Source organism: Vidua macroura, chromosome 12 (assembly GCF_024509145.1).
Source record: "Vidua macroura isolate BioBank_ID:100142 chromosome 12, ASM2450914v1, whole genome shotgun sequence".
Classification (NCBI taxonomy): Eukaryota; Metazoa; Chordata; class Aves; order Passeriformes; family Viduidae; genus Vidua; species Vidua macroura.
In genome coordinates this window covers 2,273,066-2,293,111 of record NC_071582.1, presented here as the reverse complement: position 1 = coordinate 2,293,111, position 20,046 = coordinate 2,273,066, and the positions used below count along the sequence as shown (strand labels likewise).

The 20,046-nt window shown below is 58.4% G+C and overlaps 3 protein-coding genes across 10 annotated transcripts; 1 reads left to right on the top strand and 2 right to left on the bottom strand.

The window, feature by feature from the left end:
* Nucleotides 1-8: 8 nt before the first annotated feature.
* ULK3 (unc-51 like kinase 3) lies at nucleotides 9-3,392 on the bottom strand. Of its 6 annotated transcripts, none has more exons than XM_053988791.1 (16): nucleotides 3,226-3,392; nucleotides 2,848-2,988; nucleotides 2,548-2,668; nucleotides 2,339-2,443; nucleotides 2,117-2,260; nucleotides 1,942-2,024; nucleotides 1,715-1,870; nucleotides 1,535-1,640; nucleotides 1,380-1,420; nucleotides 1,184-1,286; nucleotides 1,008-1,072; nucleotides 813-891; nucleotides 689-729; nucleotides 560-607; nucleotides 428-500; nucleotides 9-267 (listed from the first exon to the last, which is right to left on the bottom strand). In XM_053988791.1, the coding sequence occupies exons 1-16, from the start codon at nucleotides 3,325-3,327 to the stop codon at nucleotides 251-253; spliced, it is 1,425 nt and encodes a 474-aa protein (XP_053844766.1). In that variant the 5' UTR covers nucleotides 3,328-3,392; the 3' UTR covers nucleotides 9-250. The 6 variants fall into 6 exon arrangements, 4 of the variants coding, with proteins under 4 accessions (XP_053844766.1, XP_053844767.1, XP_053844769.1 ...); XM_053988792.1 differs by having other exon boundaries at nucleotides 428-482; XM_053988794.1 differs by lacking the exon at nucleotides 9-267 and having other exon boundaries at nucleotides 813-913; nucleotides 1,008-1,088.
* A 214-nt stretch (nucleotides 3,393-3,606) lies between these two features.
* Nucleotides 3,607-16,663, bottom strand: SCAMP2 (secretory carrier membrane protein 2). Of its 2 annotated transcripts, none has more exons than XM_053988299.1 (9): nucleotides 16,544-16,663; nucleotides 11,684-11,764; nucleotides 11,106-11,195; nucleotides 10,221-10,338; nucleotides 9,455-9,583; nucleotides 8,866-9,025; nucleotides 8,246-8,347; nucleotides 6,190-6,307; nucleotides 3,607-5,144 (listed from the first exon to the last, which is right to left on the bottom strand). In XM_053988299.1, exons 1-9 carry the CDS (start codon nucleotides 16,598-16,600, stop codon nucleotides 4,998-5,000), a joined length of 1,002 nt encoding a protein of 333 aa, XP_053844274.1. In that variant the 5' UTR covers nucleotides 16,601-16,663; the 3' UTR covers nucleotides 3,607-4,997. The 2 variants fall into 2 exon arrangements, with proteins under 2 accessions (XP_053844274.1, XP_053844275.1); XM_053988300.1 differs by lacking the exon at nucleotides 16,544-16,663 and adding an exon at nucleotides 16,009-16,146.
* On the top strand, nucleotides 16,491-20,011 carry MPI (mannose phosphate isomerase). 2 transcript variants are annotated; one of them, XM_053988298.1, is made up of 8 exons: nucleotides 16,491-16,579; nucleotides 17,168-17,295; nucleotides 17,586-17,786; nucleotides 17,868-18,009; nucleotides 18,338-18,520; nucleotides 18,616-18,789; nucleotides 18,895-19,103; nucleotides 19,463-20,011. In XM_053988298.1, exons 3-8 carry the CDS (start codon nucleotides 17,592-17,594, stop codon nucleotides 19,679-19,681), a joined length of 1,122 nt encoding a protein of 373 aa, XP_053844273.1. In that variant the 5' UTR covers nucleotides 16,491-16,579; nucleotides 17,168-17,295; nucleotides 17,586-17,591; the 3' UTR covers nucleotides 19,682-20,011. The 2 variants fall into 2 exon arrangements, with proteins under 2 accessions (XP_053844273.1, XP_053844272.1); XM_053988297.1 differs by lacking the exon at nucleotides 16,491-16,579 and adding an exon at nucleotides 16,785-16,846.
* The last annotated feature ends 35 nt before the right edge of the window (nucleotides 20,012-20,046 follow it).

The following is a 20,046-nucleotide window of genomic DNA, read 5'->3' as shown; positions in this document are numbered from 1 at the left end:
GAATTAGAGTGGAATAACCCGGCCGCTGTGGCAGGGGAGGCTGCAGCAGCAGACGGTCGAGGCAGGGCTGGCAGGGAAACGAGCCAGCGCCTGGGAGAGGGGCAGATGGCCCCGCCGACCCCCCCGGGGCCGGGAGCCCGAGGGTGGCCCCCCAGGTGTCACCCCGCTTGGGGGGAACAGAAGCCTCGTCTGGGCGCCGGCGTCTCCTGGCAGGGCAGCGAGCAGCGTCCCGCGGGGCAGCTCCCGGGAGTCACTGCAAGGTACAGGCTGTGCCGGGGCACACGGGCACTCACCGGGCTGTCCCCACCGCTGCCACCCCCGCGGCGGGCACGGGGCCATGCTGAGGGAGACGGGGCCGGGTGGGGTTGGGATCAGCCCCACGGCTGGGGGAATATTGCCCAAGACCCCGTGGCAAAGGGGGACTCACCGCTCCGGACGGACTCCGCCAGCGCCTCTTTGCCCATGGATTGCGCCTCCCGCATCTGCCAAGGGAGAGGGGCCTTTTCCAGCCTTTATCCTCCCCCAGCACGCTCCGATGCCCCCCCCCCAGTCATCATACCTTGATCTGATCCTTCAGGTACTCGGCTCGGGCCATCAGGGTCTGGATCTGGTGGGGACAGAGAGAGGACACGGTCCCCCTGGAGCCAGGCCACCAGGGACGGCCGGGTGTCCCAGGGCTGGCACTCACCTCCGCGTGGAGCAGCTCCCGCCGCCGCCCCGCCGGCTCCGCTGCAGGGGGAAGGTGCCACGGGATGAGGGATGGGAGCAGGACCCATCCTTGCCCTAAAACCCCGGCCTCAGTCCCAACTCACCGGCCAGGAGCAGCAGCAGCTCCCCCAAGCTCTGCTGGTACAGCTCCAGGGCGTCGCTGTCATCCCTGCCTTCCTCCTCCTGCAAGAGCCCTGGGGGCTGGCTGCGGCTGGAGGGGTCCAGCAGCCCCCTCCCCACCAGGTCTGCAGCTTCCCCTTCCCTCGAGGGGTGAGGGGACCCCCAAGGCCACCCCTCACCTTGGCAATGGCAGCTGAAGCCACTTCCAGCGCCGCGCAGAGCCGGGGCTTGTCCTTGGCCATCTCTGCAAGGGGACACGGCTACGGGGATTGCCCCAAAACCTTCACCCTTCAGCCCAAAACCCCACCAGGGCCCCTGCCAGCCCCGACACTGGGGGATGGGCAAAAATCACTACCTTTAAGGAGCTCTCTGGCCGGGTTTCCTTTCTCCAGGAGGTTCTTGTTGCTGGAGGTGACCAACACCTTCAGCTCCTCTGCTCGGGAGATGTACTGCCTCACCTGTGCACATCTTGGGGGTGAGGAGACCCCCGACAGGGGGTGCAGAGGATGGGGGTGCTGCCCCCACACCCCCCCCCAGGGGTTTTGGCTCACCTTGGCCCGGATGGCTTCTTTGCGCCGTGCGTCGCTTTCATCTAAGGGGGAGAATGCCCAAACACGGGGTGGGTGGGCCAAAAGCTGGCCTCCCCCGGGGGGTGCTGCCCCCCCAGAAATACACCCAGGCCCCACGTAACCCCCGGGGGACTCACAGTGCAGTGCTGGCACGAAATACTCCAGGGCTTTGCGGTAGAGGGAAAAGGCGGCACCGGCGTCTCCCTCCTGATCCTTCCTCACCGCCTCCACCACCAGGTCGGTCTGGGGGACACAAGGGGGGGTCTCAGGGCTTGGAACGCCCCCGTTCCCAGGCAGCAGCCCCCAGCCCCGCTCACCGCCTTGCCCAGGCTCTCGGGGCCGGGGATGTGCTCCATGTCCACGAAGGGGTGGGCAAAGAAGCACTCGAAGGAGATGCGCTTCCGAGGGTCCCTCTCCAGCAGCTGTCCCAAGAGATCCCGGCATTCCAGAGAGAGCTGGGGCCGGCTGGGAAGCTGGGGAAGGGCGGGGCTGAGCCCAGTGAGGGCTGCGAGAACCCCCCCAGCCCCATCCCACCCCGCGTTACCTCCACAGCCCGGTCGCTGCGGATCTTCTCCTCCAGCTCGGCGAAGGAGCGGGAAGCGAAGGGCGGCTTCCCAAAAAGTGCTTCTGCAGGGGAAAAGGAGCGGTGGTGGGAGATGGAGAGGGGGAATGCCAGCCCTGAGTAGAGCCCCCCCGGGGGCAGTAAAAGCCAAACCCACCGTAAAGGATGACGCCCACCGACCAGAGGTCCACGCGGGCGTCGTAGTGCTGCCGACACACCATCTCGGGGGCCATGTAGAGCGGGGAGCCGCGCAGCACGTGCTTCTCGTCCCACGGGGACATGTACTGAGCAAAGCCGAAATCTGCCGGGCAGAGAGCTCGTGGGGGCACAGGGAGAAGGGACCTGCCCCCTCCCAGCCCCTGCCAGGGGCTGCCCTGACCTGCCAGCTTCAGCTGGGGGTTCTCCGGGGAGCTCAGGAGGATGTTCTGCGGCTTCAGGTCCAGGTGGGAGATGTTGCGGTCGTGGAGGAACTTCAGGGCACAGGCTGGGCGGGGGGGATGGGCACATGATAGCACAGCCCTGCACCCCAAAACCCTGGGGAAGGGTCCCCAGCAGAGCCAGAGCGGGAGCCAGGCGGGGCGTCCTCACCGAGCTGCTGCAGGAAGACGCGTGCCACCTTCTCGGGGAGCATCCGGCGCATCCGGATGAAGCGGGAGAGGTCCCCCCCGGCGCAGAACTCCATGATCAGGTAGATGTGCTCACTGTCCCACTGCGAGGCAATAAGACCCTGCCGTGCCACCCCAGCCAGTCCCACCCGCACAGGTTCACCCGGCCCGGTTTGCCCAGTTGCTGGCACCAAGCCCCACGGATACACCCGCGGGAAGCGGGGATGGATCCAAGGCAGAGTAGTTCTGGCTCAGAGGCCCCCCCGGGAAGCCCCCAGCCCACCTGGAAGTCCTTGAGCTCCACAATGTTGGGATGGCGGATGGTCTTGAGGATCTCGATCTCTGTCAGCAGGTTCTCCACCGATGCCCGGTTCAGGCTCCTCTTGTTGACGCACTTGATGGCCACCACCTCACGCGTGTCCCTCTGCCGAGCAGGGGGGACAACGCTGGACCCCGCACCCAAAGAGCCACCGCGGGCCGCTCCCCCAGCCCGCCGGGTGGGGAGGGAAGGGAAGGACCCCCTTCAAGGGGGCGGCAGGTGCCAGGCGAGGGCTTTAGGGGTGGTACCCCATATGGAGGACTGGGAAACGGGGGTCCCCACGGGAGTGGGGGGGCAGATTCGGGAGCAAAAAGGCGACGCCCGCGGCGGGCTCGGCCCTACCTTCCTGTAGGCCTTGTAGACGGTGGCGTAGGTGCCCGAGCCGAGGGGCTCGGTGAGGATGAACTCGTCGAGGCGCGGCGGGGCCCAGCCGGCCCCGGCCATGGCCCCTCCGGACCCCCGGTCCCGGCACTCGTTGCCCGGGAGCCGCTTCCGCCTTCCCGGCGCGCCACGGCCCAGGCCACGCCCACAAAGCCACCGGACCACGCCCCCAGCAGGCATGACCACGCCCATCCGTCTTTCACCCCAAAACAAACCACGCCCACGGCACCGCCCCATCAACACTGGCCACGCCCCAACCAATCGCCACGCCAGACCACGCCCATAGTCCCGCCCCCGCGATGGCCACGCCCCCTCCCGCCGGCACGGGCACCGTATCTGGACCACATGAACAGTTTTTTTTATTAATAATTTTTTAAACATTAAAAGATCAGACGCGGGAGAAAAAAAAAAAATTCCACTAATACATGAGGAAAAGGGTGTAAAAATACCGATTTCTGAATCCCAGCGCCCCCCCCGCCGCCCCTCACCGGCACGGGATGGGGGTCTAACACAACCCCCAGCCCGGCAAAGGGGCACCTCAAAGCCAAATCTGCATGAAGCCCTTCCCCGCCACCCAAACCACGGGGCTGAAGGAGGGAGAGGTGGGAACCTGCCCCCATCCACCCCTGCGTCCCAAGGGGCATCCCATCTTGGGATGCAGCTGAACACACATGAAAACGGTTCATTCCCAGCTAAAAAATAAAATTAAACTCGTGAGCAGGAAGGCAGGGAGGAGCCTTCCCTGGAGAAAGACTCGTTCAAGGTTAGCTGGAGAAGGGCGTCACAGGCACTGTGTGACCCGGCATCCTCAGCTGCCAAAGCTGGAGCTGGGAGCCAAACCAAAATCCCTTTTCCCCTCCCTCTCCTGGTTTCAAGTCACTGAGAAGACTCAGCCTCCACTGATTCCCTTCTCCCCCTCTCCGTGCCCAGGGCTGGCGCCTGCAGGATCCTCGTGGAAGCAAGGGATGTGCCCTGGGGGCACCAGGGGAAATACATCCCCACACACACTCCCCCCCCGCTCCCAGATTTTCCTTCGTGGCTCTCAGGAAGCCCAGCAGTTATGAGGTCAAAATACAGCATGGTGTGAGTGTAATAAACCAAAAGTACAGTTTCTGTTCTTAAAATTATCCACGTCAACTACATGCACGTTACAAAACCCTCCCAAAACAGCAGATAATCAAGTTCTTCATAGCAAAGGCAAGAGAAGAGAGAGTAAAATCAAAAACCTGCTTCCCCTCATCTTCCTGCTACAGACAGAGTGAGGGGAGGAAGAGACAAACGTCTGGAAGGTCCTGGAAAGAGGAGTATTTGCCTCAGACAATGTCTTCCCCCATCTCCCCACACCCCAAAACAAGACAGGGAAAACGAATCATCCAAACCGTAGCTCAGCTGAAGCCGAAAAAAAACCTCTTCTCATCCACAGTGTCGGCATCACAGAGCTCACACGGTACCCCCCAAAAAAGTGCATTTTCAGAAAAAAAAAAAAAAAAAACCAAAAAAAGAAGAAGGTTGGGGAGATGAGGGCAGAGGAAGTGAGAAGGAGGAAGCCCAGGAAGAAGGGCTGATTTCCCAGGAAGAAGGGCTGGATTTCCCGGGAAGAAGGGCTGGATTTCCCAGGAAGAAGGGCTGCATTTCCTGGGAAGAAGGGCTGGATTTCCTGGGAAGAAGGGCTGGATTTCCCAGGAAGAAGGGCTGGATTTCCCGGGAAGAAGAGCTGGATTTCCTGGGAAGGGTTAGTTTCCCCGGAAAGCACTCTGTGCAGCCGAGGAGGCCGCCCCGGCCGCTGCGTTCTGGAAGCTCCTGTTGGTGAGGATGCCTTGGGAAAACTCCTCCTGGGCCCTCTGGAAGCTGGCTCCTGTGCGCCGATACAGGGAATGCACCTGGGGACAAGAGGGGAGGGAAAGAGGGAATGAAATCAGCCTGTGCCTGTGGGATTGCTGCACACAACCCAGCTTTTGGCTAAGCAGCTCCCTGGACGGCTGCGGAGCATGGGCTGCAGCCTGTGGCTCCATGGCTCCCAGCATGAGATGCTGCAGATTTCAGGAGACCTTCCTTTGCTGAAAAATGTGGAGCTCTCAGCAAAATTGCTGGTTTCAGACCCAAAACACCCCACGTTGTGATGGCTCAGATTTAACCCAGTGTTTACTGGAGGGCAGGACCTGAAGGTGCCAGCAGCATCAGGATAAAGGCAGGAGAGCAGAAGGAAGTACCAATAGAAACGGGATCAGTCCAGCCTGTCCTTGCCTTCCCCAAGCTCCATTTCTGCTGTTCCTGCAGAAATCCAGCCCTGCTGTTGTCAGGCAGGAGGAGGGAGGAGGGTTGGGTTTAAGAACCAGTGGGAAGGCACTCGCTGGGATCTCACCAGGCTTTGAAAAGCCCCAAAATGCTGTGGGAGCAGTGACTGAAAATGCCTGGATGCTGAACAGAGCCACGGCCACCTCTGCTCTGCCAGCTCCAGGCACGACAAGAGGCAATGGTTTTAAACTGCCAGAGGGCAGGGTTAGATGGGATATCCGGGGAAAAATCCTTCTCTGTGAGGGTGGAGAGGCCCTGGCACAGGGTGCCCAGAGAAGCTGTGGCTGCCCAGGGACCCCTGGCAATGTTCCTGGCCAGTTTGGACAGGGCTTGGAGCACCCTGGGATAGTGGAAAGTGTCCCTGCCCCTGGCAGGAGGTAAGATGAGCTCTAAGGTCCCTTCCCAAATCATTTCATGATTCTATGACTCCAAAGGGAGGCTACTTCCCACTTCAGGAGTATCCAAGAAATTTAGCATCGCTGCAGGAAGCACAAGCAAAAATACTTTAATTAAAACCCCTTGACCCACCAGTGCCCCGATCCCGTCATCATTCCCAGGTGGGTGAAGGGAGGAGTCAAACCCAGGACCCCTGGGGGCAGCCTGAGCTCTGCTGGCCCCCGAGCCACTCACCTGCTTGAGGAGGAAGAGGGAGACGACGGCGCAGAACGTGAAGAACGCTGCCACCACCATCATGATCGCCACCACGGCCACGTTCCCGTGCACCTGGGACAGCGCCGCGATCCAGCCGCTGCCAGGGACAGGAGAGGAGAGGAGGGTGAGCATGGACAGCATTCCAGCACAGCTGGAGCACAGGAGGGAGCACACACGTGCCTCAGGGGAAGGTTACAGGGGAGCACAAAACCAAGCAGCTGTGGCAACGGGAGCCTGGAGCTCATCCATCTTGTTGTTGGGGATAGAGTTTCCATTAGCATTTTTAGAGGAGGATTGTGCTCATCCCACCCACATTCCAGCCCCGTGCCCTCCCCTCGGGCAGTAAAATCAATAGCCTTGGCGCCAACAGTGACTTCCATGGGCACCTTCTCAAAATTCAGCCAAGTGGGGTAAAGATGGGCTGGAAGAGCTAAATTGGAAGAGATCAGCTGGCAGGTCTGGAGCCTGCACCGGAGTGTCACCCTGACAGGGATGAGAGCGGGAGAAGGAGCAGGAAGGGATGGAGGTGCTGAAACCCTGGCACAGGTTGACCAGAGCAGCTGTGGCTGCTCCATCCCTGGAAGTGCCCCAGGCCAGGCTGGACAGGGCTTGGAGCAACCTGGGATAGTGGAAGGTGTCCCTGCCCACGGATGAGATGAGCCTTAAGGTCCCTTCCAGCCCAAAGCATTCTGTGATTCCACCATTCTAAGTTCCAGACACTGGGAGCTGTTGAAGGGAAGGGGCAGGGAGAATTCAAGGAGTTACCAGCACTTGGCTGTGGCTGAAAATACCAAGACATCTCACTCAGAACACCTTCCTGGGTGCTGGAGAAAAGAACCTTTCCAAGTGCTCCACCAAGCAGGCCGTGTGCCAGCAGGAGGGAGGGACGGGGTCCCATCCTCACGGCACAAGGAAGCGGAAAGGCGCACCACGCACCGCAGCCAAAAATACCCGCGCTGTCTGGCGGGAGGAAACGGAGCAGAAAGCTCCAAACAGCCCCTCCAAGCCAGACTAAACCCCCTCCCATGCCCCGTGCCTCGGGCAGCGGGGGGAGGCCGGGGACAGCGCTGCCCACGGGCCCTTCTGCAGGCAGAGGGCAGAAATAGACAGCAGCTCCCGCCTGGAGGCTTCCCTCGGGAGAGGCACCACGGGCTGCTGAGCTTTCCCTGAGCTCCCCAGCTGCGGAAAGGGAGCTGCAGCCGAGGCAGCAAGGCGAAAGGAAAGGCTGTGCTCTCCTGCAGGGCACAGCTGCTGACACGAGGCTGCTGGACCCGCTCCAGAAGCCCAGGCTCACCCTTCTGGACAATGTCAGCGAGAAAGGACGAGGCTAAAAGGCTCCCTGCTCATCTCAGCCCACCAACCACACGCTCCGGAGGGATTCAGGAAGAGTTTGGGGACAGAGTCAGGGTGGTAGCAGCAGTATCAGGCTGAGCAGTACCCAGATTTCAGGTCAGAGATCCCTCAGCCCCACACTGCTGTCAGGGAAGGCTCCAGTTTGAACAAGGCAGATCTGGTTCACCCCAGAGGAGCAAATATGATCTGTACTGAGTGAGGGAGAAGGCAGCAGAAGAGGCACAGAAGAATTCTCACAGAATCACAGAACGGTTTGGGTTGGAAGGGCCTCAAAACTCGTCACATTCTAGTCCCCTGCCCTGGGCAGGGACACCTTCCACTATCCCAGGGTGCTCCAAGCCCCATCCAGCCTGGCCTTGGGCACTGCCAGGGATCCAGGGACAGCCACAGCTGCCATGGGCACCTGTGCAAGGGCCTGCCCACCCTCATAGGGAAGGATTTCTGCCCAGTACCCAGTAATTCACACACTCCCCTTCTCATAGTCCTTCACATACTGGGATTAGGATGGGAAGAGCAGAGGAGGGAGGCAGCTGGGACCTGCCAAGGCTGTGCATGAGCTGAGAGGGGAAAACCACAGCAGAAAGAACAGGCAGCTGTCAGAAGCAGGCCTGAAAGTTCCTGCCAGTCACAGCCCTGGTGAGAAAAGGGATGTGTGACACGGCAGCAGCGAAGCCAAGCTTACCTGTCTCCCCAGCCAGGAATTCCAACAGCCTGGATGATGTAGATTGCTATTTGGCAGAAGAAGATGAAAAAGAAGACGAAGAAGCTGAAGGAGCTGTCAGACCTGCGGGAGAGATGGCAACAGGAGTGAAACCTGTGATCCCTGCACTGAGTCCCTGCTCTGAGAGGAGAGGAACAGCTTCAGTGAACTCCTTTCTCCAGGGAAGAGCTGCTGAGGGGAGGTGATGTGGGGAGGAATTTGGGCACCCACATGTGTCCACTGCAGATGCAGTGCTCTGCCCAGTGCAAGTGGGGTGAAGGCAGCTCCCTCAACAATCGCAGTGTGCTCGACATCAACGTACCAAACAGTGTCTTAGGAATAAGCAAAGTGAATAAAAAATGAATTTAAAGAGTCCTGTGTCTGCCTAGGCTTGGATTTCAGGATGAAAAAGGATCACCATAATTAAGTTCTATCGGACAGATCTAATATGTTTAGTAACATAGAGGTTTGGGTTTATCTAATGATGCAAAGAGCTGGAAAAATCCTGCGGGCAAAACACGATGGGAACAGATAAACCCAAAGCTCCTCCCACTAAGAGATACATCCCTGTTACAGGAAAAAAAAAACAACCCAGTACTTGCCTGAAAGCCTTGTAAATCGGTCGGTACCAACAGAGAAAGGCACAAGGGGTAAATAAAATTAACCACAGAATCGAGAGACCAAAGTCTACTCCTCTGCTGCTGTCAACTGTGAACCATGACAGGCAAGCGAGCAGGTTTAGGAACAGGGTGATGGAATGCACTGTTTGGGGTGGGAGAGAGAGAAAAAAACAACATCAGCAAGCTCTTGGAAACTCCAAAGCATCCCTAATGTCTCACTCAACACAGGGAGAGCTGCAGAAATTAAGGTGACTTTGGGCCATCTAATTTCTCTGCCTCCCTTGGAAGGGAAACAGAGCTTGACCCTAAAAAGCTCGTCTGATCCTGCTGCTCACAGCCAAATCTTAAACAGTTATTCAAGCCTCCATTAAACAATTAAAATTCTGTCATGAATGAGCTATCCCCAAAGCATAAACTCAGGGTTCTTCACATTTACCTTCATAAGAAAGGAGGGAAATGTGACTTTAGCCTTGCAGACAACACCAACAGCATTTACAGCGTGACAGAGCTCAGCTTTTCACACAGAACCTCCTCCAGAAGAATTGTGGCTGCAGTTGAAGCCATTACTTACACATCCACAAGTAATAGAGCATCTTGCATATCCGCTGGTAGTCAGCTGGGATGTCTGCAGAGAAATCCTGATAGAAGCACGGCTTGATGGGACACTTCTTGGGGAGAGGAGGCCAGTTGTTCTGCCTCGCTGTGGGAGGGAGGAAGGAGCAGCTCTTCACTCGCTCTTGTCTCATTCAAAGACTAATTCCCACCCCAGAATTTCCAAGTAACCACTCAGCTATTGTTTAATTCATGCATTAAAACTTTGGCAGAGCCCAGGGGGTGGGCAGCTCCTACATCTGAGCAGGCAGCACAGCAGGAATGGGATGAACTGCTGGCCCAGCAGCCGGTTTTCCCTTGAGGAAAGCAGAATTCCCCTGCACTGGTCAAAGGGCCACCACAACCACCATCGCTCAGCCCTGCAAGCCCAGATTCAGCCACTTCAGACCAAGATTAGGGGGAAAAATATTAGATTCCTGTGGTTAAAAGAGTGTTGAGGCTGAGAAGAAGAGCTTTGCTGCTCTCAGTGAGAAGCCTCAGCGTGGCAGCGTCGCTCAGCAGCTCGGACACGGGTACAGCTTGAGAGCTTTTGGTGGTGAAATGCAGCTGCTCGAGGGCAGGGACCCACCAGAGCCGGCCTCCAGCATCCCACCTCTGAGCTGCCTTCCCATCTTGGAAGCTGTGGGATGCCAGGCACAGTCCCAGAAGGGTTGCCACAGGGAGTTTTCCTGAAATCCTGGCAAAGCAAGCAATCCAGGCTGCCCTGGGCAGGAGTCAGTACTCACGGTCGATGCTGGCTGCGTGGCTCTGCAGTTCCCTTTCCTTCTTCTCCAGCTCAGCTGCCTTCCTCTCTAGCTCTGCCTGCTGCTGGAGGAGCCCTGCCTGTGCTGCTGCAGCCACGGCCTGGGGAGGAGACAGACATCAGAGAGGTCAGCCCTGCCCTGGGCTGGGCTGTGGTGGCACCACCAGGTGCCAGGCTGGGAAGGAAGCAGGGCACAGGGTGACATGAAAGCTCAGCCTCAGACATCTTGAGCACAGGGTGACATGAAAGCTCAGCCTCAAGACATCTTGATTCTGCCACTGGAGGACAAAATCAAGTTATCCTACAGGAAGTTAGGGCTGGCAGGAGGAGCTTTTCCACAGCTTCTTCTACCTTGCTGTTCACCTCACTGCTCTGAGCACCTCACAACAGAGTGGTGAGCAGGGCTCCTGGGCTTCCCAGGACAATTCCCTTCCCAGCTGCCTACCACACCCCTTAAGGATCTCTTGTACCTGTTTTGTATTCTGAGAAATGATTCGTTCTCCCAGCAGCCTCAGTTCTTTGCATGAGGCGGTGCTGGCAGCCGGGTACTTGCATTTATTCTCCTGGCACTGAGTGTGTCTGACTAGACACCAGAACTAAGCTAAAAGCCTTAGCAGGATTCATTCCAGGATTTCCAGAGGGAAGTCAGAGCCAACAGGACACAAGGCAAAGCAAGCTCTGCCACCAGAGGGACAGGGAAAGAGATGTAAGAAGGACTGAACGTGCGTATTCCCTACAAAGACCTGCCTTGGAAATGCAAGTTGAAAAGATCACCTGCAGCTTCCCAGTCCCCACCCCAGGGAATCCTGTGCTCCTAGAGGCCCTGGGAGCTCGAGGAGGCTGGCAGGGCAGCAGAGAGGGGCCGTACCTGTGGTGTGGGCTCCACGGATGTCTGCAGCACGGCCGGCTGCGAGTGGCCCGAGGGCTGCGCCGCCGGCGTCGTCCGCGCCGCATTGGTCTGCAGGAGACACGGGCCAGCAGGGAAAAACAGGAGAAACACAACAGGTGAATTGTTTAAAGCACAAAGCTCGCCTTCCTGTCCTCCTTCTCCTACCTGGCTCATGGCAGCAGCCAGGGAATAAGGATGAGGCTCTCCCAGCCGTCCCTCAGTGGCACGGCCAGGGCAGCTCAGCTCCCAGCCCAGAGAGCAAATAAATCCTGCTGTGCCCTGCCACAAACCATCTTCCCCTTCACACTTCATGGGGCTTCCCCGGGAGTCAGCAGCCAGCTGGAGAGGAGCTGTTCCATGCCAGTGGAGAGCTCCAGCAGGGAGCTTATTACTGCTCCAGTGCAGGAGCAATTTCCCACTCCTGCACGCCATGAGCCACATCCACGGGGAAATCAGCTGTGAATTCCTCTTTTTTTCAAGCTCCACCTATCAAGGGACCTTCTACACCACTCAAAGCACCCCCAGGTCCACAGAGCACAAAGACACGTGGCACGTACCCGCTGGGAGCTCTCGGAAAAGGGGTTGAATTCATCCAAGCCACTTTGGCTGGTGTTTGTGAGCTGTGTCACCGAGGGGTCCTGGAGGGAGAGAGCACAAGGAGAAATCAGCGCTGGATATGGGGTACCATCACTGGTAGCACTGAATTGTTCCACTTGGAAAAGGCCTTTAAGAACATCAGGTCCATCTTATCCACGCTGCCTGCTTTCCATCTGCTTGTTAGCTGGGAATTTCAGGGGGTGAAACACATCCCTGCCACTGGGAGATGCACCTGGCTGGCGTGGAATTTAAATATCCAAGGAGATGACTACCAGCAAGGCAAGACTTGTCAGCAGAAATAATCTCCTGTTCAGCCAACAGGGATGTCTGAACAACCACAATGTGCTTTTGGCACAGGAATACTTTGTGCAGGTTACTTCTGCTCACCTACAGCGACTTATTCCTAATTTCCAGGGATTTGGATTCATCCACCCATGGTCAGGATGTTGCTGGGCATCACAAACCAAGCATGGAGCCACACAAAATGAGGTTTTAGATACAGCTGATCCTGGCTGAGAGATGCTGGCAAGTTAAAATGCCAATGATTGCTCTGGATAAGTGAAACACTCGGGGAAAATTGAGCTGGAGGTGTGACACCAATTATTTTAGGAGGTTTTAATGCTGCTGGCATAACAGCTCTCACTTCCACTCACAGCACTTCCCACTCGTCTCCATCAAATCCTGATGTTTAAAAACAGGCTCTCTGCACCTCAGAACACCTCTCTCCCCTCACCTGCAGGGTTTTTACACAGCTGTTTTTATCTCCTCTTTTCCACCTACTCCTTTGCATGCAGAGATTCCTCTTGGGCAGCCAGGTGCTGCCCTCTGGAGCACTCTCCTCCTCAGTTATTCCAGAAACAAGGCCCTTTTTGAACTCGGAAATCCTCCTGGCCTGCCCGGCAACCCGAGAGCCAGAAAATTTAAAAAGTGGCTTCTTCTCCCTCCCTCGGCACCTCGTGTGTCCAGACCAGCCCTTCTAATCTGGTGCTCCATGGGGTGAGAAGGAACAGAGGCTGCGCCGGCGCGTGCGGGGCTGACGGAGCCGGGGCACGGAGGAAAATCCCTCTGGAGCCATTCCCGGGGTTCTAGCGCAGCCTTGTGCTGAGCAGGATCCACGGGGAGCAGTTAATGAGTAACTGCACAGCTCCTGCACGGCAGGCACTCCCCACCAACAGGTCACACTCGTTTGTGAATCACCCCGGGCTGAGGCATCGCACGTTCTCGGGTGCTGCTCAGGGAAGTTCAACTCCCCAGCAAGGAAGGGCTGCAAAAAGTGGGAAGAAGCAGCAGGACTGCCACGCTGGAGATAAAAAGTGCTTTTATGTCAGTCCTGACTCCTCTGGAAGCTTCAGCTGTGCAGAGATAAGGGCTGTCAGCACAAGTTTACACTTCCCCTCACACACGGTAGTGCTGCACATCAGCACAAACCCTTAAGTCCGGAGCACACGAGCCCCAGCTGGACTAAAGTGCAGCAGAAAACAACTGCACAAGGAAGGGAAATTCCCTTCAAGGTGCGGGAAGTGGAAAGTGAAAGCTGCATAACCCTCCGGAGAGCCTGGCTGGGCAGGCTGGGAATAAGGAAAAACGCTACAGTAGCACCGTAAAACACGTTTTACTTCCCTTGGCTCATCTGCACCCAAAAGAAAGCTGGAGGCTCTCCAAGGGCAGGGAGAGCAGCACCACGGCTTCAGCTGCACCACAGTTTGATTCCCAAGGTAGACGAGGTCTCATCTTACTGCACAGCTTTAAAAAAAAAAATCACTTAATTAGGCTGTAAGGCCAAGGCCCAGCAGCTCAGCTGGACTTGCCTGCTATTGTGCAAGCACGTCTAAAATAGGAACCCAAAGAGCAGAGAATTTGCAACGAAGCTGAAGTGTTTGGACACGTGCCTGGGTAGGGCAGGAAGGAAAGCAGAGGGTGATGCAGGGGCAGCAGCTTCTGTGAGCCCGGAGCGGGCAGTCAGGGATGAGCGAGCAGCAGGAATGCAGAGATCAGCGAGGAGCTGCCCACAAACTTCATGCTTTACAGCTATTTTCTGCCAGCTAGGCAGCAAAAGGCAGCTGACCCTCTTGAAACAAGCCTTAGGAAGGGTCAGGAAATAGGGATTTAATTCAGAACCACTTGGAGCCACAATAAGGGTGTCCAGCCACAGAGCTCGTGCTCACAATTCAACGATTGGCTCGACCTGCAGGATGCCACGAGCAGATCCCATTTGCTGCCCTTCCAACCATGCCTTCCTCAAGTGCCAGGGATGTGTGATGTTGTTTTTCACGGCTTCAGATGCCCCCAGCCCAGAATAACTGCACATCTGGACCAACCTGCACTGCCAGGAATATTAGAACTATTTTCAAATGCAGCTTTAATGGGAATATGAAGTTGCTGCTGAAAGGTTTGCATACAGCAGGTTTGTGCAAGGAATTCTACGTTTTCTTTTCTTTCTGTTCCCACAGATTAAAGAAACAAAATGAGAGGCCTCTCTAGATGAGATCAAGGAAAAAGAGCTCAACCTAGAATCACCTGGAACTTAACACAGTTGTCAAAATATCACAGTATTGCCCCAAATATAACCAGTCCTGCAGACTCAGAGTGCTGCCACTGCCTGGAAGATGCACCGAGAGAAATCTTGAGGATTTCATTATTGATATCTCTGGAAAGGATGGAAGTTTCCAGCTCTGTCTGAAGCTTGAATCAAAGTTTTGGAGGCAGCTGCCACTTCCAGCAGGTTACTAGATAAAGGAAGGAAGTTAATAATCTCTCATTAACTGGTTACAATAAGCAACAGAGCAGCCAGAGATATTTTTAACAGGACCAAAGCAGCTTATTTTACACAAAGCTTAACGAACATCATGAACAAAATCTCCTGAAAAGGCAGAAAGCCCGATCACATCAGGATTTGAGGAGGATGAAGCACTGAACTGGGAGCTCCAGCACGGAGGGACAACCCTGGTGCTGTGGCACGAGAGATCCACGGGCTGGGAGGGTGAGGAGGCTTCTGCTCCTCCCAGAGCATGGCAGGGGGTGTCAGTGGGACACTGTCACCCCAGCACAGAGCCAACACCTGGATCCAGCCCCTGGCAGGGAATCCACAGGCTGGGATTCCATTTCAAACCGGACCAACGAGGCTTCGAGGCTCCAGGAAGCAGCAGTCAAAAAATTCCTCTCAACCAGCTGTTGGGGACTGGGGAATTTTTCTTTGGGAAAAAAAAAAAAAAAAAAAAAAAAGGTAAGACAAAAACTTGCAGTCCTCAGAGGAGGGTACAGAACCTTCCACAAGGATCAGATGAGCTGCAAGGAGCTGTCACAGGGTGGGAATGTGTTGATCTTCATTAAGAAGTGAGCCTGACATGGGAGTTACTACCTGGAAATCACCTTCAACCTTTTTTTGTTTGAGCAATGAATAAAGAGCGAGCACAGCCCTGTTCTGCCAGATACCAGGACAGCTTTAATGTGCACAAAGCAGCTGAAGGGAGACCACAAGAAAGATGGAGATGGACTTTTTACGAGGGCCCAAAGTGACAGGACAACAAAGAATGGCTTCAAACTGACAGAGATTAGATTGGATATTAAGAAATCCTTGCCTGTGAGGGTGGGCAGGCCCTGGCACAGGTGCCCAGAGCAGCTGTGGCTGCCTGATCTCTGGCAATGCCCAAAGCCAGGCTGGATATTGGGGCTTGGAGCAGCCTGGAACAGTGGAAAGCATCCCTGCCCATGGCAGGGGGTAGGACTGGATGAGCTTTAATTTCCCTTCTAACCCAAACCATTCTGTGATTTTAGGAATATTCACTTCCTCAAAGCCAAAGCAACAAATCCCACGTCCATGAACAGCAATATATTCCATCACCCAGAACGAATATCAGAGGAACACGATCGTCCCATTCCTGAGAGTCACAGGACCACGTCAAAATGAAAGTGAGGGAGAAGAGAAAGAATTCTTTCACTCTGATTCCTCAAAAGACTCAGCTCCATCAACAAACAACTTCTGTTTGGCTCAGCCCCGAAACCCAAGGTCAGGAAAACACTCCTTCCTGCGGATCACATCCCAGGCAAGCAGCGGAGGCGAGGCTGAGCTCCCGTCGGGAGCCAAGGGCCGGACCCTGATTTTCACAGCACTGCACAGCAACCCAGGGGCCGCTCCAGGCCACCTCCCTGCATCACTGACCCCAGTTTTCAGAGCCTAATCCCAGAGCGGAGAAACCCAGTGAACACAGACCAAGTCCTCAGTGACTTTTAACCGCAGTGCTCCGCTTTGAGCCACGGAATGCAGAGCTTTGCCACGGGAACTCACTCTTAAGCACTGAAGCACCATAAAAACAGACCCAGAGAGACGCAGCGGACAAGCAGACCACCACGCAGCACGGCCGAGAGAGCTCCAGCGGTGGATTATTTTTAATAAGCCCTCAGAACAGGCGTGTGGGAGAGCCCTCCTCGGGGTGAGGAGCAGCCTGCTGCGGGGACACAGCGGGAGGGACCCCGGGGGGGGTCACAGCGCTGGGGGGCGAGCTGGGGAAGGGGTTCGGGACCCCCGGCCGTGGCCGCGCGGGGGTTCGGGGATGCAGAGAAGGGAGGAGATGGGAGCCGGAGCCGCGGGGAAGGGGAGCGGCACGGCCGGCCTCGGGGTCCGGGCCGCCCGCAGGGCCGGGGTCGCGGCCGCCTCACGCCCCCCTGGTCCCGCCCCCCGCCTCTGATTGGCCGAGGCGCGGAGGAGCGGCTCCGCCATTGGCCAGCGGCGCTTCACTCAGTGCCACGTCCCGGCGTGCGGGGCACGGCGGCCCGGCCGGGCCGCGCCGCGCCGGGCGAGGCCGCCCGCGCCCCGCGCACACCTGGAAGGGGTTGATGTCCACCGGGTCGGCGAACGGGTTGGTGTCGAAGCCCGACATGGGCGCGGTCCGCTCCTGCTCCGCTCCCGCCGCCGCCGCCGCTCCTGGCGCTTCCGGGGCACCCGCGTGACCGGGAGCCGCGTGACGTCACGGCGCGCGTACCGCTCGCGCGGGGTTAACCCGGCGGGCGTGGCCGCGTGACGTCACAGCGGCGCTTATAGACGGCGGTGGGGGGGGTGGGGAGGGGAAGGCAGGGGAGGGGAGGGGGGCAGGTCCTGCCCGGCCGAGCCATGGCGGAGATCCGGGGTGAGCGGGGCACGGGGCACCCAGCGCCCGCCGCGGGGATGGGGGCCCTGGGCTGGGCCGCGGGGACACCCCCACCGGGACACCCCCCCCCACTCAGGGTGACGGGGCGGAGGGCCCGTGACTCGTGCCCCCCAGCCCGAGCACCCCCAAATCGCCGTGTGGTGGTTGGAAATGGTCCCCACAGACTGTGTCCCCTCCCAAGCCCGTGGTCCTCTCCCTCCCTGACACCCTGTCACCCTGCCCCGGGGGCTCTTTGGGTGTCCGGAAGGGTTTTAGAGGGTTCTTTCTGTGCCCCGCTAACACTTGACTTCCCTCCCGCAGTGTTCCCCCTCTCCTGCGTGGTGCAGAACTATTCCTGGGGGAAGGTGGGCCTGGAGAGCGAGGTGGCCAAGCTGGTGGCCAGTGGTGACCCCCTGGTCCAGATCCAGCCTGACCAGCCCTACGCGGAGGTGAGTGTGTCTCTGTGTCCATTCTGTCCGTGTCTCCGTCCCATCTGTGTGTCCATCCGTGTGTCCATCCCACCCTGTGGCCGTGGCTCTCGCCATCCTGTGTTGATGCTGACCCTCAGCTGTCCCGTGTCCCCTGGGGGGTGCCTGGCTTGGAGGGAAGCCCGGCATGACTCAGCCCTCGAGGGAGCTGCCAGGGATCACCTCCGGGGCCAGGCAGCCTCTGGAAAAGCCCAAGTCATCCGTGCGGGCTGCCCGGCTCAGGGTGCCGCCCGTCTGTTGGTGTCTCGCAGCTGTGGATGGGCACACACCCCCGGGGCGACGCCCTCATCCGGGATAACCGCATCCCCCAAAAGACCCTGGGCCAGTGGATCGCCGACAACCCCGCCTGCCTGGGGGCCAAGGTGAAGGACGCCTTCCAGGGACACCTGCCCTTCCTGTTCAAGGTGCTGTCGGTCAACACCGCCCTGTCCGTCCAGGCGCACCCCAACAAGGTAGGGGGGGCCCCGCACGGCCGGCCCAGGCGGAGCCCGTGTCCCTGGGGAGGTCAGGCAGCTCCTTCCCCCTCTCTGCAGGAGCTGGCAGCGAAGCTCCACGCCCAGTTCCCTGAGCACTATCCCGATGCCAACCACAAGCCCGAAATGGCCATCGCCCTCACCCCCTTCGAGGGCATGTGTGGCTTCCGGCCCGTGGAGGAGATCGTCTCCTTCCTCCAGAGTAAGGATGGAGGAGGGTGCGTGGGAAGACCCTGGAGTGGGGACGGTGGCCCTGCTCCCTTGGGATGGGCTTTGGGGTGGGGATGGTGCTCCCTTGGGATGGAGTTCAGGGTGGGGATGGCGGCCGTGCTCCCTTGGGTTAGGGTTTGGGGTGTGGATGGAGGCTGTGGTCCCTTGGGATGGAGTTCAGGGTGAGGGCAGCGCTCCTCAGGGATGGGATTCGCTGTGGGGGTGGCGACTGTGCTCTCCTGGGACGGGGGTGCTGCTCCTGACTGGGGCCGTTCTCCCCTGGCCTGGGGGACCGGCTCTGAGTGGGGCTGGCCCCACAGATGTCCCCGAGCTTCGGGCGCTGATCGGGGAGGTGGCGGCGGAGCAGCTGGAGCGCAGCGGCAGCGACGACCCCCGCGGGGTCTCGGCCGCCCTCCGCGTGTGCTTCACCCGCCTCATGAAGAGCGAGAAGAAGTTCTTCGTGGACCAGCTGAACATGCTGGTGAAGAGGATCTCCCAGGAAGGTGGGTGCTGGCTGTGACACCCCAAACCAGTTTGGGGGGCTGCGTTTAGGGGAGAGGCCCCCTCCCCATGTCGGGCCTGGTCTGTTCCTGCGCAGCGGTGGAAGGGAAGGACACGTCGGGGAGCAACGGGGAGCTGCTGCTGCGGCTGCACTCCCAGTACCCGGGGGACATCGGCTGCTTCACCATTTATTTCCTGAACCTGGTCAGGCTGGAGCCGGGGGAGGCCATGTTCCTGGGAGCCAACGAGCCCCACGCCTACCTGCACGGAGGTGAGCGTCAGGGGGGCTTCTCCTACTCCAGCATCCTGCAAGGACTGGCCGTGGGGACAGGAGGAAGGGCTGGGGTGGGCTGACAGCGCTGCCTCGTCCCCGCAGACTGCGTGGAGGTCATGGCGTGCTCGGATAACACCGTGCGCGCCGGGCTCACCCCCAAGTTCATCGATGTGCTCACCTTGTGTGAGATGCTCAACTACACACCAGCACCCAGCAGCTCCAAGATCCTCCTGGCGGCGCAGAGCCAGCTCGATCCCCACGTCTACCTCTACGACCCCCCCGTGCCAGACTTCACCGTCATGAGGATAGAGGTGAGCGATGACAGCTCCGTGCTGGGGACACCAGGGGGACACCCCAGCGCTGGCTGGGGCTCGCTCACCTTTGTAATCAGTGTCCTGGCAAGGAGGGAGGGATGCTTGGCGTGGTGGGGTGCTGGTCTCTTTATCCCTCCTCTGTTCCCTCTGCCTGGAGCTTGTTCACCGTCCCCAGCAGCTCTGGGCAGAGGGAGAACCAGGAAGAGGTCTTGGGTGTCCTCAGCCAAGCCGAGCTCCCTGGGCTTGGGCTGCTGCAGGCACAGCAAAGGGGTGGGAATGGGGACAACCCCCCTCCAGCTCTCCAGAGAGGAGGAAAGCTGAGGGAGACTCCAGCACGGTGACGTTTCCCTTGGCAGATCCCTGCCTCCGTCAAGCTGTACCTCATCTCTGCCATTGACTCTGCCAGCATCTTGCTGGTGATCCAAGGGACAGCCGTGGGCACCTCCACAGCCGCAGCCTCCGAGATGTCCCTGCACCGTGGCTCCGTGCTCTTCGTCTCGGCCAACGAGAGCATCTCCCTCCACCTCTCCTCGCCCGACGGGATGCTGCTCTTCCGAGCCTGCTGCCTCCTCTGAGCAGGACCTGGGACACTTCCTCCACAACACTCCGTGTTTGAGTAGATAGAAACTGGTGTGGGCAAAGTCTTCTCGCTTGAAAGGTCTCCCTCCACCTATTAAATCCCAAAAGCAGCCCTGATGCATAGAAAGAGCAGTTCCGTGGATCGACTCCTTGGATGTGGTGCAGACCACAGGCTTTTTGCTGCTTTCTGGTGGGCTCTTCCCAAGCCTGGCTGATGGCAGCCAGTGTCCCCCTTCTCTGGCTGTAAAAGGGGGCTGCGTGGGGGGATGATGGAGCGGGAGAGCCTCTGCTGCTGTGAATAAAGAGGTGACTTTGTCCCTGGCGAAGGGCAGTGTGGTGGAGGGAGCAGGAGGATGGAGGG

Coding starts and splice junctions, on each gene's coding strand:
- SCAMP2 (XM_053988299.1), bottom strand. CDS start 16,600: ATGTCGGGCTTCGACACCAACCCGTTCGCCGACCCGGTGGACATCAAC. Junction 11,196..11,683: donor TTTCCGAGAGCTCCCAGCGG/GTACGTGCCACG, acceptor TGTCTCCTGCAG/ACCAATGCGGCGCGGACGAC. Junction 5,145..6,189: donor CCCTCTTCCTCCTCAAGCAG/GTGAGTGGCTCG, acceptor TCTTGTCCCCAG/GTGCATTCCCTGTATCGGCG.
- MPI (XM_053988297.1), top strand. Junction 17,296..17,585: donor CTGACCAGCCCTACGCGGAG/GTGAGTGTGTCT, acceptor GGTGTCTCGCAG/CTGTGGATGGGCACACACCC. Junction 19,104..19,462: donor TCACCGTCATGAGGATAGAG/GTGAGCGATGAC, acceptor TTCCCTTGGCAG/ATCCCTGCCTCCGTCAAGCT.
- ULK3 (XM_053988791.1), bottom strand. CDS start 3,327: ATGGCCGGGGCCGGCTGGGCCCCGCCGCGCCTCGACGAGTTCATCCTC. Junction 2,669..2,847: donor TGGAGCTCAAGGACTTCCAG/GTGGGCTGGGGG, acceptor ATTGCCTCGCAG/TGGGACAGTGAGCACATCTA. Junction 2,025..2,116: donor GGTGGGCGTCATCCTTTACG/GTGGGTTTGGCT, acceptor TTTCCCCTGCAG/AAGCACTTTTTGGGAAGCCG.